Below are 19,085 nucleotides of genomic sequence, written 5' to 3' on the forward strand. Positions count from 1 at the left end.
ACTAAACTGCAACTTCTGTCATCCCCAGTCAACGCATGGCATCATGTTTCAGGAAGCTGGCCGAAATGGTTCTGGGATAAATATGTCTGCCAACAAGATGCAAAACAGTGCCATGTATTCAATATGTAAATCAATTTTATAATTTTCTGATTTAGAAATATGTTGTAACTCTTCACTCTATTTTGCTGTTTTGCATTTTTTTTTGGCCATGTTTGTTGTTTATTCTTTCCTTCCCCATCCAAATTCTAAAGTAAAGTAGTAGAAAAAGTTTCTATATTGGATTCATCTTTATTTTCAGGTGGTCTCTTTTGAGATGTCCCCTTCCCCACACTGTATTTTTGGAGGCTTGTCTATCTCCTGTTGATGACATGAGTAGTGCATTGTGGGTGCTTCATGTAATACATTTGGAATTAAATATGGTGAAATCCTTGGGGTGACACTGATTGGCCAGGTTTCCATCCCATCTCAAGAGTATCTTGAAGTAAGGTAGTTCTCAACTTACAACAGCTCATTTAGTGACCATTAGAAGTTACAATGGCACTGAAATAAGTGACAACCATTTTCCCACCTTTATGACCCTTGCAGCATCCCTGTGGTCATATGATCAAAATTGAGATGCTTGGCAGTTGACTCAGGGGAGACATGATAGCAGTGTTCCAGTATCTCAGGGGTTGCCGTAAAGAAGAAGGAGTCAACCTATTCTGCAAAGCACCTAAGGGTAGAACAAGAAGCAATGGGTGGAAACTAAAGAAGGAGAGAAGTAACTTAGAACTAAGGAGAACTTTCCTGACAGTCAGAACGGTTGACCAGTGGAACAGCTTGCCTCCAGAAGTTGTGAAGGTCCCAACACTGGAAGTTTTTAAGCAGATGTTGGATAACCATCTGTCTGAAGTAGTGTAGGGTTTGTTGCCTAAGCAGGGGGTTGGACTAGAAGACCTCCAAGGTTCCTTCCAACTCTATAGTTGTTGTTGTTGACTCATATCTGTGAGGGTCATGTGATCACCTTTTGTGACCTTCTGACAAGCAAAGTCAATGAGGAGGCCAGAATTGTGTTACTAATGGAACAACTGTTGTGATTCACTTAAGAACTGTGGGGGGGGAAAGTTATAAAATGGGGCAAAACTCACTTAACAACGGTCTCACTTAACAACATAAATTTTGGGCTCAGTTCTGGTTGTAAGTTGAGGACTGCTTGTCATCATCTTGGTATATTTCTAAAGTCCCCAGAAATTAAGATCTGCCAGAGAAGACTGAGGTAATTCTTTTTGTATATGTGACATAGAGTATCACTCTGTCAAGAAGATGTAGATTGAGCATGTCAGAGTCAGCAAGGTGAAGTCTATGAAAGTTTTGAGCCAGCGTACTGCATATTCACAACATCTTCTCTGAGAAAAAGTGGACTGATGTTTGAATTAATACCAAGGCTCACATATAAAGCTGACTTAGTAGCTGTCTGCATGTCTGCATGAGGTTTGATTACTGCAACGCTCTCTACATGGGGCTACCTTTGAAAAGTGTTCGGAAACTTCAGATTGTGCAGAACGCAGCCGCTAGAGCCGTCGTGGGGCTTCCAAGATTCGCCCATGTTTCCTCAATACTCCGTGGCTTGCATTGGCTGCCGATCAGTTTCCGGTCACAATTCAAAGTGTTGGTCATGACCTTTAAAGCCCTACATAACTTTGGAGTAGACTACCTCTGGAACCGCCTGCTACCGCACGAATCCCAGCGACCGATAAGGTCCCACAGAGTTGGCCTTCTCCGGGTCCCGTCGACTAAACAACGTCGTTTGGTGGGCCCCAGGGGAAGAGTCTTCTCTGTGGCGGCCCCGGCCCTCTGGAACCAATTCCCCCCAGAGATTAGAATTTCCCCCACCTTCCCTGTCTTTTGTAAACTACTCAAGACTCATTTATACCGCCCGGCATGGGGGAGTTGAGATATTCCTTCCCCCTAGGCCATTACAAGTTATGCATGGTATGTTTGTGTGTATGTTTGGTTTTATAATAAGAGTTTTTAGTTGTTTTATTATTGGATTGTCACATGCTGTTTTTATCATTGTCGTTAGCCACCCCGAGTCTACAGAGAGGGGTGGCATACAAATCCAATAAATAATAATAATAATAATAATAATAATAATAATAATAATTATTATTATTATTATTATTATTATTATTATTATTATTATTATATGCATATCTTTCTGAGAAAAAAATATTTTGATATAAAGGCAAACCTCAAATATTTCAATCAGCTTGTTTTTCCCCTTCCCATCTCTCTGCCCACAAGATCTATTAATGCTTTGTAAGCTTTTAGCAACTGTTATTGGTAGATTTTAGCATGCACTACTGCTGTGGTAAATTAACAGAGAGAAATAGAAATAAGTAAAAATTCACAAAGCATCTGTCTGTGCTCTTGGAACATCCTCATGAACTTTCAATACATTGGCTCAGATTTTTTTTAGTGACTTGGAAAGGCCAAGGTACTGTGTAGCTTAAAATATGACCTGCCAGTTTAGTTTTAGAAGCTGTAAACTTGGAAAGCTATGCACGTGCACACTGTTGTTCCTTAGCTCATTTATAGTAAGCTCCCTGCAGTTTTGCCTTGCATGGCCAGGTTTTTATGACAGAAAGAACGAACAATTAATGAGTGTTGCATCTTACAATTGAAAGGATTTGAATATGTGGGGAATTGCTCACAGAGCTTAGAGTCATTTCAAATTCTTTTTTTTAAAAAAAAAAAGCCCTCTTGTTATTGCATCAAGAAAACTGTATTTTTAAAACCTCTATTTTTAAAAAAATATATTTTACTGAAATATATATATATACTGTATATATTTACTGAAAGAGTAGTAGATGCTTGGAAACAAACTTCCAGCAGACGTGGTTGGTAAATCCACAGTAACTGAATTTAAACATGCCTGGGATAAACATATATCCATCCTAAGATAAAATACAGGAAATAGCATAAGGGCAGACTAGATGGAACATGAGGTCTTTTTCTGCCATGTTTCTAAAATCTGAAAATTTCAGGCTTGTAATTTCTTGCCAAGCTCCCAAAAGCTCATGGTTATAATTTATGGGGTTTAGAGACTGATCAAGATGTATAGGTGTAGGCATATTTCCTGTGTCAGTTGAAGACAAAACATCTTTCTCCGCTATCCTGTCCCTTTTTTACACAGGCACAATTGAGAGCATTTTAACAAATTGCATCACTGTTTGGTTTGGTGGTAACTGCCTCAGATAGAAAGTCCCTACAGAAAGAGAAGATTATAGGATGTTCTCTTCCTGTTATTCAGCATACTGCTTATAACAGTGATGGTGAAGCTTTTTCTCTCGGGTGCCAAAAGGGTGCACTGCACATTATAGCGTGTGTGTGTGTACCCACACCCATAATGCAATGCCCTCCCCTGACGTACCCCACTGCCTCCTATGCATGCACAACCACCTGTGCTATACCCCCTCCCCCCTGCAAAGGCCTTACTGAAACCTCTGGACTTCCGTTTGGCCAGTTGGGCTGTTTTTTGGCCTTCCCAAGATTCAAGAAAGCCTCCTGAAGTCTATGGTTGGTGAAAAATGGCTCAATGGGCCAATCGGAAGTTCGGAAATGAAACGGAAGAGGAGCTGCCCTACTACTTACCTTCAGTTAGTTGCAACCAGGCCTCGCACAGCTCGGCCCATTTCTTCTGCAGCTGGCAAGGCTTTCCTGAAGGCCTTTGTAGCTGATAACAGAGCTTTGGATCGATCCGAAGCTCTGTTATCGGCTGCAGAGGCCTTCAGGAAAGCCTTGCTGGCTGCAGAATAAATAAGCCAAGGTGTGCAAGGCCTGGCTGCAACTATTCAAAACCTAAAAGTTTCTGAAGACCTCTGACAGTGAAAAGGAGGCAGGGGGGTTGACACACACAAGGGAACTTTCTGTTGGTCTGTTGGACCATTTTCGCTGTCCACAGGATTCAGGAGGCTTTCCTGAAGCTAGGGAGAATGAAAATGACCAAAAAGAAGACTGAAAATCAGCTGGCCTGTACGCACACACATACTGGAACTGACATAGGGCAATGTTTCATGTGCCCTCAGATATGGCTCTGCATGCTACTCGTGGTACGTGTACCATAGGTTCGTCATCACTGGCTATTAAGCACTATGTGCTTGGAGCTCAAAGCATTATTAGAGACACCACACATCCACTTTATGGTTTGTTTCTGTTGTTCTCCTCTGGGAGGAGGTTTCGAAATATTTCTAGCAGGACAACCAGATTCTATAACAGCATTGTTCCTATCCCACCCATCTGGTAAACTCACAAGATTAGTTTTTCTCACTATATACGTGTATACATCTGAACTCATTTCTCTGTGTTATATAATATATGTGGGTATATGCATAATTTTGTATTTATTTATTTTGTCATGTTTACATAGAGTATATTGGAGGCGGTGACCTTTGAGACCTGTATTCAACAAAATGTCATTTTAATGTATGCTGATCAGTGTTCATTCAAAGTGACAATAAAGTTATTCAACGTCATATTTTCCCCTGGAGTGTTAAAAGACATTGAAACGCACCGTTGTCATGATAACCAATTCATGCAATCCATTCTTTGTGCCAAGGTTGCCTGGGTTTTTCTAAGAGCTCACAGTTTTATTAAAATACTTGACTCTCAGTACAGTACTATTATTATTTAGGCATATATATTTTTTTTAAAAATGAGTTGAACTCTTAGAATGGAACTACAGGTTTTGTCTGTATCTGACAGGATTCACAGAAGAGATAGGAAAAGCATCCCATCCTCACAACTACCATATTCTCTTTAAGCAGGAGTTGGGAATGGAAAACCAAAAATCCCACACTCCACATCAGTGTTCCCTCTAATTTTTTGGGGGTGGGTGGGCAGAAAAGTATAGTGTCTGAGCGGCAGTACCTTTGGGACTGGGCGGCACAGAAATAATAATAAAATTTCCCTCTCGGCTTCTGGGCAGGTTTGGAAAACTCTGAGTTGATGATGATTTTTAAGTGAGCGATTGCTCACTGCTCAGCTTAGAGGGAACTATGCTCCACATGTGTTTTCTAAATAGGTCAATTCCATAGATCTCTGTGGCCCTAAAACCCACATTGCTGAGTCTTGCTTGGGCTAAGCCAAAGCTTATTTTCTCCATCCTTACAGCTTTCTTTGGCCTGACAACCTCCAGAAATGGGAAAGAAACTTGAAGTGAAGTCAGCCTGGTGTATGTGGGTTGGTCTATGTGTGTGGCTGCGTGTGTGTCAAGCCAAAGCCATTTTATTTGGGATCTTTGGCCTGTCACACTTTATACTATTCTACTATGCATTTTCTACTGTGGGAAAATGGGAGGATGGATTGCATGAGGTTGTTAGTATGTAGCCATAACAAATTCTTTCTAGAAAGCCAAGGTCATCCTTTGTCTCTGCACCTCTGCACCTGCACGGAAGGAGATGGGTGGACACTGCCAGCATGGCAAATTAAGATTGGACAATGTGATGGATTTGTGGGTGTGGGGGCAAGGACTTGAACGTTCAACTGGGTGGTGAAACCCGGAAGACTTCAGATTCGGGTTTCATGCAGATGTACCAACATGGTTCTATTAATAAATTGGGACTTGGAGGAATACTTTGACTCGGACTCTGATTTAGTTTTGGATGCTGCTTGGAACCCTGGCAGTGTGTTTGCATAATTGAGTATTATTGATATACTTACGATATTATTGGGGTTTCTTGTTTTTTAGACTTTTTAAATGTATTATTGTTATTTTAGATTCTAACTATTAGATTTGTCATTATATATTGTTTTTATCATTGCTGTAAGCCGCCCCGAGTCTATGGAGAGGGGCGGCATACAAATCTAATTAATAATAATAATAATAATAATAATAATAATAATAATAATAATACTGGCGGCACAAGAACAGGCCATTAGAACAAATGCTGTCAAAGCCAGAATTGAAAAATCAACAGACGATCCAAAGTGCAGACTCTGTAAAGAAACAGATGAAACAATCGATCATATACTCAGCTGCTGCAAAAAGATTGCACAGACTGACTACAAGCATAGACATAATGCTGTGGCACAGATGATCCACTGGAACTTGTGCCGGAACTACCATTTACCAGTGGCAAAGAACTGGTGGGATCATAAGCCCGAAAAAGTGGTCGAAAATGAGCAAGCAAAACTACTGTGGGACTTCCGACTTCAGAATGACTGAATTCTGAAGCATAACACACCAGACATTGTGATCGTGAAGAAAAAGAAAGCATGGATCATCGACATCGCAATCCCAGGAGACAGCAGAATTGAGGAGAAGCAGCTAGAGAAATTAGTGAAATACGAAGATCTAAAAATCGAGCTGCAACGACTCTGGCATAAGCCAGTGAAAGTGGTCCCAGTGGTATTTGGTACGCTGGGCGCAGTGCCAAAGGATCTCAGCGGACATTTGAAAACCATTGGAATTGACAAAATCTCCATCTGTCAACTGCAAAAGGCTGCTTTACTGGGATTGGCAAACATAATTCGCCGCTACATCACACAGTCCTAGGTGCTTGGGAAGCGCCCGACTGGTGATGAAATATGAAATCCAGCATAGTGATCTCATTTGCTGTGTTGTACTGACATAATAATAATAATAATAATAATAATAATAATAATAATAATTATTATTATTATTATTATTATTATTATTATTATTATTTAATCCTGCAATGGTGGAATATTTCACCCAACTGCTTAATGTAGCTATTAAACAGGAAGAGAACCTAGAGCTCTGAGGAACTTTGCAGAACAAGGTTCCAGGTGCACATCTATCTCCACTGCTAGCATCAACCAGAACCAACCTCATAGGAAGAGGGAGAAATACTACAACACTGTTCCTCACTCTCCCTCCAAAACGGGTCCCATGGGATACTATGACTGATGGTCCTGAAAGCTGCTGAGAGGACTAGGATGGATGGCCATTCCTATCTTGTCCCTTCCGAAGGTCACCTATAAGTGCAATCAGTGCCATCTCAGTATTACATCTGGTCTGGAACTCAACAGCAGTAAGGAGTAAAGGCCCAATGTTATTGCAATAGGATAGGATAATGCCTTAGGAAACCAAATCTGTTCAGTCTGAGATCTGATTACAATTTAAGCTATTCTTGTCTGACTGAAGGAAAGAGATTAGATCTGCTGGTTTTAGGGGCGGCTTAGTCGTGCATTCATATGGCCATAAGCCACCACACACTCGCAGTCCAATTGAAATACTAGGATAACAATGCTGACTGAAGTTACAGGATTGTTACACAATTACAATGGCATGATGTATGTGTAGCATTTGGAATACTAGAAATATAACGGCATGTAACCGTAAAAAATACTAGTAGAACAGGCAGATTTCTGTGTGTTTGTCTCCTTTTAAGCAAGCCTGCTGTCTTTTGCACCTTCATATGTCGACTATTTAAAAATTATCCATTGTGTTTATCTTTTTGCAGTCGGCTTTTCTCTAATGTGACCGATGCCAAGTACCCAGACACCATTGCCTTAACCTTTGATCCGAATAACCAGTGGCTGTCCTGTGTTTACAATGATCACAGCTTGTATGTTTGGGATGTCAAAGACCCCAAGAAAGTGGGCAAGGTTTATTCTGCGTTATACCACTCCTCCTGTGTCTGGAACATTGAGGTAATGTGAAGTTGCAAATATTGATACAGATGCAACGAGGGTCACCAATAGTATCATTTCTGATTTCCTGTGTTTCAGAATTAAGAAGGCACTTCCTATTATGGCAAGAATTCCAGTGTGGGTTTTTCTTTTTTTCTTATAACTAGATATTTCTGTGTGTGTGTGTGTGTGTGTGTGTGTGTGTGTGTGTGTGTATATATATATATATATATATATATATATATATATATATATATATATATATATATTAAAATGTTTTCAGCTGGAATTTTAAAATTAAGGGAGACTAGGATGGTCCCATTTCGGCCTTATTAGGCCTCATCAGCTAGCCACACCCCTTTCTTTTACTGGGATTCGATCTGGTGAACTCTGCATTGTAAAGCAGAGGACTAGCAGTTAGAGCTATTCGATCTGAATCCGACTTAAGAAAAACATATATATATATATATATATATATATATATATATATATTGGTTTTTATGTATTATTTAGGTTGTGTTTTTCATGCACACTAATGATTAACCATTTAGATTAACCATTAACCAGCCATATCTGCTGTCATTCATTCATTCATTCATTCATTCATTCATTCATTCATTCATTCATTCATTCATTGGATTTGTATGCCGCCCATCTCCGTAGACTCGGGGCGGCTAACAACAGTAATAAAAACAGCATATAACAATCCAATATTAAAACAGTTAAAAACCCTTATTATAAAACCAAACATACATATAGACATACCATGCATAAAATTGTAAAGGCCTAGGGGAAAGGAGTATCTCAGTTCCCCCATGCCTGGTGGCAGAGGTGGGTTTTAAGAAGCTTACGAAAGGCAAGGAGGGTGGGGGCAATTTAATCTCTGGGGGGAGTTGGTTCCAGAGGGCCGGGGCCACCACAGAGAAGGCTCTTCCCCTGGGTCCCGCCAAGCGACATTGTTTAGTTGACGGGACCCAGAGAAGACCCACTCTGTGCGACCTAACTGGTCGCTGGGATTCGTGCAGCAGAAGGCGGTCCCTGAGATAATCTGGTCCAGTGCCATGAAGGGCTTTATAGGTCATAACCTAGCTCATCTCCCTAGCTCATCTCCAACATGCATGTGTGTGCCGGCCAGCTGATTTTTGGTCACACAGAGTCTCTGGGAGGGCATTTTTGGCCTCCAGGGGGGATGGGGAGGGCATTTTTACCAGCTCCTGGCTCCAGGGAAGCCTTTGGAGCCTGCGGAGAGCGAAACACGAGCCTACTGGGCCCACCAGAAGTTAGGAAACAGGCCATTTCTGGCCTCCAGAGGGCCTCTGGGGGCGGCTAAAGCTGTTTTTGCCTCCCTGGGCATTGAATTATGGGTGTGAGCACTCGCTCATGGGCAGTTGCACCTGTCCATGGTCTTTCAGCACCCGAGGAAAAAAAGGTTTGCCATCACTGCTTTAGATAATAATATAAAACAACTATTTTAAATGAAAACCTAGATCTGGGTAATAAAAAAATGAGATTTTTCTGACTGCTTGTCTCCAGTAATTGTCTGTGTGGCTGTAGGATAGATACATTCTGTTGATTTTCCATTACAAAAATATATTCAAGCCTGGGGTTATTGTCCCAGTTGTAGGTGTTAGTCATTTGCTTAGTGTTCTTCCAAAATCCAGTTAAAACTGAAGTACTTTATTGCATGCATGTCCTGAGTATCTTTCCATATTGCCTTGATTAAATCTTCTTTGGATTTAGAATCAAGGTTCAATTTGCACCTTCTTGTTGTCACAATTATGGCAGTAGCCAAGTGCTGCTCCCTGCTGGCCTAGATGTGTAAGAATGTTCAAAGCATAGTTTATTTTATTTATTTATTTATTATTTAGATTTGTATGCCGCCCCTCTCCGTGAACTCGGGGCGGCTAGTTACATATGTGATGGTTTCATTTGCATCAGAAGATAATCTTTGGGATCCCTATCGGCAAATTCTTATAGAAAGGTCCAGTTCCACAGTATCCCAGTCACAACATTCTGTGAAGCTTGAGTTGGATACTATAAACAGTCTTGGTAAAACCAGCTTCAAAGATTAACAAAATGGGATTTGTATGTCTTGATAATTTGGGAGAGCAGAATATTTTCATAGAATTGAATTGAATTTATTATATTTGTATGCCGCCCCTCTCTGAAGACTCGGGGCAGCTCACAACAAAGCAGCAATACAGTACAATACAAATCTAACGTTAAATTTAAAACTAAATTAAAATACATTGTCATAAAAGCCCATTAACTACACAATCATACACACTCAGTCCAGCTAATCAATATAGAGGTCAGAGAAGAAGGGGGGGAGGTTAATACCCCCACACCTGGTGGCAGAGATGAGTCTTTAGCATTTTGCGGAAGGTGAGGAGGGTAGGGGCAGTTCTAATCTCCCGGGGGAGTTGATTCAGAGGGCTGGGGCTGCCACAGAGAAGGCTCTTCCCCTGGGTCCCACCAGACGACATTGCTTAGTCGACAGGACCTGGAGAAGGCCAACTCTGTGGGACCTAATTGGCTGCTGGGATTCGTGCGATAGCAGGCAGCCTCGTAGGTATTCTGGTCCGATGCCATGTAGGGCTTTATAGGTCATTACCAACACTTTGAATTGTGGCTTGTGAAGAAGCAATAAGGAGGCCTGTTTTCTCTTGAGTTCAGTCCTTCTTTGACAGTAAAAACCACTACCATTCCCAGTTTTGGAGACTATATAGTGTATCATGGCATTGGACCAGAATACCTCCGGGACCGCCTTCTGCCGCACGAATCCCAGCGACCGATTAGGTCCCACAGAGTTGGCCTTCTCCAGATCCCGTCGACTAAACAATGTCATTTGGTGGGACCCAGGAGAAGAGCCTTCTCTGTGGCGGCCCCGACCCTCTGGAACCAGCTCCCCCCAGAGATCAGAACTGCCCCCACCCTCCTTTTATTTATTTATTTATTATTTAGATTTGTATGCCGCCCCTCTCCGCAGACTCGGGGCGGCTCACAACAAAGTGAAAAAACAATCTACAACAAATCTAAATTACTGTTTAAAAATATTTAAAAGACCCCATTTTCTAAACACACATACATACAAACATACCATTCATAAATTGTATCTGCCCGGGGGAGATGTTTCAGTTCCCCCATGCCTGATGACAGAGGTGGGTCTTAAGGAGCTTACAAAAGGCAAGGAGAGTAGGGGCAGTTCTAATCTCCGGGGGGAGTTGATTCCAGAGGGCTGGGGCCACCACAGAGAAGGCTCTTCCCCTGGGTCCCGCCAACCGACATTGTTTAGTTGACGGGACCCGGAGAAGGCCTACTCTGTGGGACCTAATCGGTCGCTGGGATTCATGCGGCAGCAGGCGGTCTCGGAGATATTCTGGTCCAGTGCCATGAAGGGCTTTAAAGGTCATAACCAACACTTTGAATTGTGACCGGAAGTTGATCGTCAACCAATGCAGACTGCGGAGTGTTGGTGAAACATGGGCATACCTAGGTAAGCCCATGACTGCTCTCGCAGCTGCATTCTGCACGATCTGAAGTTTCCGAACACTTTTCAAAGGTAGCCCCATGTAGAGAGCATTACAGTAGTCGAACCTCGAGGTGATGAGGGCATGAGTGACTGTGAGTAATGAGTCCCGGTCCAGATAGGGTCGCAACTGGTGCACCAGGCGAACCTGGGCAAACGCCCCCCTCGCCACAGCTGAAAGATGGTTCTCTAATGTGAGCTGTGGATCGAGGAGGACGCCCAAGTTGCGGACCCTCTCCGAGGGGGTCAATAATTCTCCCCCCAGGGCAATGGAAGGACAGATGGAATTGTCCTTGGGAGGCAAACCCACAGCCACTCCGTCTTATCCGGGTTGAGTTTGAGTCTGTTGACACCCATCCAGGCCCCAACAGCCTCCAGACACCGGCACATCACTTCCACCGCTTCGTTGACTGGACATGGGGTGGAGATGTAAAGCTGGGTATCATCAGCGTACTGATGCCCTTGGATGATCTCCATGCCCTTGGATGATCTCGCCCAGCGGTTTCATGTAGATATTAAATAGCAGGGGGGAGAGGACCGACCCCTGAGGCACCCCACAAGGGAGAGACCTCGGAGTCGACCTCTGGCCCCCCACTAACACCGACTGCAACCGACCGGAGAGATAGGAGGAGAACCACTGAAGAACAGTGCCTTGCCTTTCATAAAGCTCTTAAGACCCATCTCTGCCGTCAGGCATGGGGAAACTGAGACATCTCCCCCGGGCCTATATAGTTTATACATGGTATGTTTGTGTGTATGCTTGCTTTTAATAATGGTGTTTTTAGTGTTTTTTAAATTATTAGATTTGTTACATTGTCTTTGTTATTGTTGTGAGCCACCCCGAGTCTACGGAGACAATAAATAATAATAAAAATAAAAAATAATAATAATCTTTCTAATTCTGTTACAATTTCTTTTCCCCTAGGTGTATCCTGAGGTAAAGGATAACAATCAGGCTTGCTTGCCCCCAAACACCTTCATTACTTGCTCCTCAGATAACACCATCCGCCTGTGGAACACTGAGAGCTCAAACATCCACGGAGCTTCCTTGCATCGAAACATCCTGAGCAACGTAAGACTATCTGAGCAGCTCAGGATATGGCTTAATCTCTGATTTCAAGATGAAATGGAAAAGAGAAGTCCATTGCATGCAGAATCTCTATTTATTTAGACAATTTTGAGGTGGCAAAACTCTGGGTGGCTTACCTTTTATTTATTTTACACATTTTTTTTTGCCAATGCAGGTTTTTGCTTATATCAGGAACTAAGATAAGGTTCATCTATGATAGCTATCCTGGAATATTGCTATTTCAGTCTCCCAGAGTGGACAGTGTATTGGTATTTTTGTATTTGTATTTGTGTGTGTGTGCCCATCCCTCCATTTTTGGAATGAATAATGTGTGATCGCTTCTTTAAGTGGTTCTCTGCAACTATACATGCATGTTATTGATGTCTTGTGAGTGTAAAATTAAAATAATATATGTGTATAAATCAGCTGGCTAACTATGAATGGCATAATGCTGTATAAGTGTTCCAAAGCATTTTTGGGACATTGGTTTAGGCATTTTGGTATTTTGTTTTCTAGGAAAGAATTGAACAAGGTTGGAAATGTATTTGTGTAACTACCGTAAATAACCTTATCTCAGAACTGATGTAAATAGACACTGTTTTCTTCTTCTTCTCTATCTACAGTTTTAATGCATTCAACCATGTTTCTATAGAACAATGTGGTGGAAAAAAATGGGCTTGAAACAAATTAATTACATAATGCTATGGGATTTATAGCACTTTTGTGGGGCAATTTTTATTTCCACAGTGCATTACAGGGCCTTGTGTGAAAACTGTTTGTGAAGTTATATTCTTGCATTACTGCCCTGTATCCATGTACATTTTTAGCCTTATGTATTTATTTATTTGTTATTTATTTATTTGTTATTTATTTATTTGTTATTTATTTATTTATTTATTTGTTTATTTATTTATTTATCAGATTTGTATGCCGCCCCTCTCCGCAGACTCGGGGCGGCTAACAGCAACAATAATACAATGTAAACAAATCTAATATTTAAGTTAATTTAAAACCCCAATTTAGAAACCAATCATACATACTAACATACCATGCATAAATTTTATAAGCCTAGGGGAAGGGAAAGTCTCAATTCCCCCGTGCCTGATGAGAGAGGTGGGTTTTAAGGAGCTTACGAAAGGCAAGGAGGGTGTGGGCAACTCTGATATCTGGGGGGAGTTGGTTCCAAAGGGTCGGGGCCGCCACAGAGAAGGCTCTTCCCCTGGGTCCCGCCAAACGACATTGTTTAATTGACGGGACCCGGGGAAGGCCAACTCTGTGGGATCTAACTGGTCGCTGGGATTCGTGTGACAGAAGGCGGTCCCAGAGATATTCTTGTAGCCAAAAGGTAATATCATTTTCCAACCCTGATTCACAGGTCTCAGTTAAGCTTGCTAGAAAGATTGGGATTATTATTACTTTTTTTTTTTTTTTTGCTATGCCATGGTGTAGTTTGTCTTTTTGTTATTGATATTAAGAGAAATATTAGCATTCACTACTGCTTTTATTCTGTGCTTCCCTTTGCTATCATCCGCTTGCTTCAAATGAAATCTTTTGTTTTGTCTCATTAGGATTTGATGAAAATCATCTATGTAGATGAAAACACTCAGCCCCTCTTGGACACAGAGTACAATACTGCTGGAGGTGTAGAGAAGGCTGACACACAGGCCATAGATACAAAAGTGGGGATTCGCACAGTGTGCGTGAGCCCTACTGGGGAGCACCTGGCCTCAGGTGATAGGATAGGCACTCTCAGGTAAACCTTTCGCGTTTTGAAGAATGTGCCCCTGTGTAATAACTCCAAAAGAATCCTCCTAACTGCTTACTTGCTTGTATAATTTTCAGGATCTATGAATTAAAACCCCTGAGAGAGATGCTGAAGGTAGAAGCCCATGATTCCGAAATCCTCTGCCTGGAATATTCCAGACCAGAGACAGGTAAGATTTGACTGACTGAATGATTCATTGTTTACTATCCGAAATGTAAGATCTGAGGGGACGAGGTGAGAGGGAATGGGAGTTGGAATCCCGACATGCCCCTCCTGGCCGCCCTCTTAACAGCCGCCCAGTCTATACCTTGTAACTGCTCCAAGCTGCAGGAAGGGTAGGGCTGGCTGCAATAGCGGCAGCTTCGGGGGGCTCCTTTCCTCAGTGGTTCAGTTGGTTACATGCAGGCAGATGCACCAACTTTTTCTTTCCCAGCAGCGGCGGCTCCAGCGGCTTCCCTTCGAGGAGCAGCAGCAGCGTCAGGAACGTCACGTGATGAAGGGAAGCCGCCGGAGCCGCCGGGAAAGAAAAAGTTGGTGCAGCTGCCTGCATGTAACCAACTGAACCGCTGAGGAAAGGAGCCCCCTGAAGTTGCCGGCATTGCAGCCAGCCCTACCCTTCCAGCAGCTTGGAGCAGTTACAAGGTAGAGACTGGGCAGCTGTTAAGAGGGCGGCCAGGAGGGGCGTGTCGGGATTCCAACTCCCATTCCCTCTCACCCCATCCCCTCAGATCTTTATCCCATAGGAAATGGAGGAAATACTGTAGATTTAATTGGTTCCCAGCAAGTCAATGGGCTGGGAATCAATTAAATCCATTTCCACTATTTCCTATGGGATAAATTAATTCGGTTCTCGACCAAATCGGTTCTCGACCACACTTCTGGAACGGATTGTGGTCGAGAACTGAGGTACCACTGTATGTCTGGGAGTTTGTCTCCGTCTCTTTTCACTAGTCCTGTTTCTGATGAAAGTTATTGCAAAGGACTTGGCCGGATATATTGCCCCAGCGTTCCTTGGTAGCCCTAATAACCCAAGTTCACAATATGCTGCTTCTTTTTAATTCCATGAAACATCTGTGTCTATTGTCCAGATGCCAATGTATTCATCAATTATTGTCAAAGAACCTCAGATAAATAAGCATTCTACTCCTTTTTTGTCTCCTTAACAGGATTGAAGCTTCTAGCATCCGCAAGTCGAGATAGATTGATTCATGTCTTGGATGCAGAGAAGGACTATAGCCTACAACAAACCCTGGATGAACATTCATCTTCCATAACTGCAGTGAAATTTGCAGGTACTACAATTCTGTTTACGAATCAGCAAATTTTATTTGCTTGTTTGATAGCAGCTCTTGGTGATCTAACAAGGTTTTGTCACCCTACTTTTTCATAAGATCCAAGTTCTTGTCCTTATTAGTAATTATCCATGTTGGCGCAGTGGTTAGATTGCAGTACTGCGGGTTACTTCTGCTGACTACTGGCTGCCAGCAGTTTGATTCTCACTGGCTGAAGGTTGACTCAGCCTTTTATCCTTCCGAGGTCGGTAAAATGAGGACCCAGATTGTTGGGGGCAATATGCTGACTGTGTAAACTGTTTAGAGAGAGCTGAAAAATACTGTGAAGCGAGATATAAATCTAAATGCTATTACTATTGCTATCCCATTACAGTGTTCCCTTGATTTTCGCGGGGGATGCGTTCCGAGACCGCCCGCGAAAGTCGAATTTCCGCGAAGTAGAGATGCGGAAGTAAATACACTATTTTTGGCTATGAACAGTATCACAAGCCATCCCTTAACACTTTAAACCCCTAAACTGCAATTTCTCATTCCCTTAGCAACCATTTAGATTATTACTCACCATGTTTATTTATTAAAGTTTATTAAAAAATATTTATTAAAGGCGGACGAAAGTTTGGCGATGACGTATGATGTCATTGGGCGGGAAAAACTGTGGTATAGGGAAAAAAACCGCAAAGTATTTTTTAATTAATATTTTTGAAAAACCGTGGTATAGCCGTTTCGCGAAGTTCGAACCTGCGAAAATCGAGGAACCACTGTAGTGGGAAAACAATTTGTAAACTTAGAGCAGGATTATACAATATGCAGTCTTCCAAATGCTGCTGAAACTAAAAGTTCACACAGCTCCAATCAGCAATAAGGATGTTGAATGTTATAGTTTATTAACAATATCTGCAATACGCTGTCCATCTCTGGTGTAGAACGTGAATACTAAATGTTTGTAACAGGGTTCCAAGTAATACCCCCACCAAAAGAAAACTCCGAAGCATGAGGTTCCTCAAAGTTCCATTTAATTAGAGATCTGAATCTGAAAGCTTTGGGTTCCCCCCACCCCAAAGGAAAGTCCAAGCCCCTTCCCAGCACCCACAAATCCATCACATGGTTTAATCAATGCACAGTCCCACCTTGAGGTGTTGCCTAATCACTCTCCTCCAGGTGCAGGGCAAGATGACCTTGACACTTGCAAGAAAAGGATATTGTTATGACTGTACATCACCAATACTCCATACAATCTCCCCTCCCAGTTCCCCCACAGTAGTAAATTGAAGCGCAATACAAAAGATGGTTTCCAGGCCTGACAGCTTTTTGGTTTACTGTAGTTAGCAGACAAAATATTTTCTGTAAAATTGTTTTGCCCCAAATTTCTACACTGTGTTTGGTTATTTTGCTTTGTGTTATAGAATTGTTTATAGAGCAGCTTGTAGCATACTGATCCTCTAATTTGTCATTCAGTTTCTAAAGACTAATTTGTGGTGCGATTGTAATGGGAAAATATTCCTGCCTTCTAGCATGAAGTTAAAGTAGATGCCGTAATGATTCATTGTGTGATTATCCAATTATACCTTGTTCAAAGAATCGTATTTTCCAAATAGTAAGGTGTTCTAACTTTTCTAAATAGTCAATTCTTCTCTCATCTAATGAAAAATATGGCAATGGTTTGCTGTACTTTATCCACACAGAGTAGCCTTCAAAAATAATTAGTTCTGAACTTGTAGTCCTGCAAGTGTTTAAAGTGGTCCATAGAGGGCAGTGATAAAATGAACATATGGCTAATAAAGTTCATTATTATCATATAGAATGGCCCTTAATTGCTGAGCCATCTTGTGGCCACTAATGATTCTCTGGTTGAATTAATTAGTATGTCAAGGACAGTTGTTTGTTGTCTTAACTTTGGAGACAGATTCTTTCTCTAACCTTAATTAATTTGGACCAGACTACCTCCGGAACCGCCTGCTACCGCACGAATCCAAGCGACCAATAAGGTCCCACAGAGTTGGCCTTCTCCAGGTCCCGTCGACTAAACAATGTCGTTTGACGGGCCCCAGGGGAAGAGCCTTCTCTGTGGCGGCCCCGGCCCTCTGGAACCAACTCCCCCGGGAGATTAGAATTGCCCCCACCCTCCCTGTCTTTTGTAAACTACTCAAGACTCATTTATACCACCAGGCATGGGGGAGTTGAGATATTCCTTCCCCCAAGGCCATTACAAGTTATGCATGGTATGTTTGTGTGTATGTTTGGTTTTATAATAAGGGTTTTTAGTTGTTTTATTATTGGATTGTCACATGCATTTTTTATCATTGTTGTTAGCCGCCCCGAGTCTACGGAGAGGGGCGGCATACAAATCCAATAAATAATAATAATAATAATAATTATTATTATTATTATTATTATTATTATTATTATTATTATTATTATTATTATAGCATGTGGACAACCCAAATTTGGATTCTGATGGTACAGATAGAATCAGCTCTCCCCTTACCATCTGCACAGGCTGGAGGTGGTAGGACTGAGAAGAAGGAGAGCACTTTTTTTTGATGTCCTGGACAGATTTCCCTAAACTTAATTGCAATGTCAGAAAAGAATGAGAGAGGCTCTTTAGGTGGGCTGAATGCCTCTAAAGTAAGAAAATGTGACTTTTCCCCCTTACAACATAGTAGGAGTGAAAATGATTTATCTAGATTGGAGGTCCCCAAACCTGGCCACTTTAGACTTGTGGATTTCATCTCTCAGAATAGCCCAGTCAGGCTGGAGATTTCTGGGAGTTGAAGTCAATAAGTCCTAAAGTTGCCATGTTTGGAGACCCCTGATTGAGAAAAAGTGTAAGGCATGAATAAGATCACATCCCCTGTTTTCCCGAAAATGAGTCACCCCCAAAAGTAAGACATAGGAGACGTTTCGTTTCGCAACATTCCCGAACAGAACATATACAACACGGCTGTCCATAAATTGCATCCCAAAACGCTGCATCAATCAAATTTAAAATACATCCAACATGGTAGTAGTACATAATGGTATGATAGTAGTAAGAAATTCTTGATAGGATTCACAGTTTGTCTGGTTATGCTGGTTTGTGATGACAACTACTGTACAGTATGTAATAAAGGTTCATTTTCTTAGTTCAGCAATAAATGTGAATTCTTTTTCATTAAAAAAAATAAGACATCCCCTGAAAATAAGACGTAGCACATCTTTGGGAGCAAAAATTAATATAAGATGCTGTCTTATTTTCGGGGAAACAGGGTAGAAGAAATGAAAAAGCATTTGATTGCCCTTTTTTTCCCCCTTCAGCCAACGATGGAAAGGTGAGAATGATCAGCTGTGGTGCAGATAAGAGCATCTATTTCCGCACTGCACAGAAGGTAATTCCATTGGAGTAGTTACTCTTCATGTAACATGTGTTGTAGATTCTAAGTGGGTGGGGTAATAGGAGCAAAATCTTTGGATAATATTCTAGGCATTGTGGCTTCCATTTGGTCAATGCATTTTTTAAAAATCACATGTTAGGAACTCTATAACAGGACTGATCATTGTTTGATCATTGTTTGATCACTGTCTCATTGTAGTCTTTTCTTTCTTACATTTCCTGGTGAGACACACACAGTTCCGGGGGGGGGGGGGGATATTGTACATGTGCACTAATACTACCATATTTTTCGGAATATAAGGCATACCAAAGTTTAAGATGCACTTAGATTTTAGAGGTGAAAAACAAGGAAAAAAGTATTCTGAACCAAATAGTAATGGTATTATTAATATTAATGTAGTAATATATTATTTAATAAAATACGA

The 19,085-nt window shown here is 41.6% G+C and overlaps 1 protein-coding gene across 3 annotated transcripts in view; it reads left to right on the top strand.

The window, feature by feature from the left end:
- Nucleotides 1-19,085, top strand: part of MAPKBP1 (mitogen-activated protein kinase binding protein 1) — a 166,980-nt gene that overhangs the window by 106,799 nt on the left and 41,096 nt on the right. For all 3 annotated transcript variants that reach the window (XM_070757379.1, XM_070757389.1, XM_070757398.1), the window contains exons 10-15: nt 7,467-7,656; nt 12,090-12,236; nt 13,802-13,986; nt 14,076-14,167; nt 15,165-15,290; nt 18,585-18,655. In XM_070757379.1, the coding sequence (XP_070613480.1) occupies nt 7,467-7,656; nt 12,090-12,236; nt 13,802-13,986; nt 14,076-14,167; nt 15,165-15,290; nt 18,585-18,655 (811 nt within the window). The remainder of the gene's footprint in view (nt 1-7,466; nt 7,657-12,089; nt 12,237-13,801; nt 13,987-14,075; nt 14,168-15,164; nt 15,291-18,584; nt 18,656-19,085) is intronic.

Source organism: Erythrolamprus reginae, chromosome 1 (genome assembly GCF_031021105.1).
Source record: "Erythrolamprus reginae isolate rEryReg1 chromosome 1, rEryReg1.hap1, whole genome shotgun sequence".
In the NCBI taxonomy this organism is placed as follows: domain Eukaryota; kingdom Metazoa; phylum Chordata; class Lepidosauria; order Squamata; family Dipsadidae; genus Erythrolamprus; species Erythrolamprus reginae.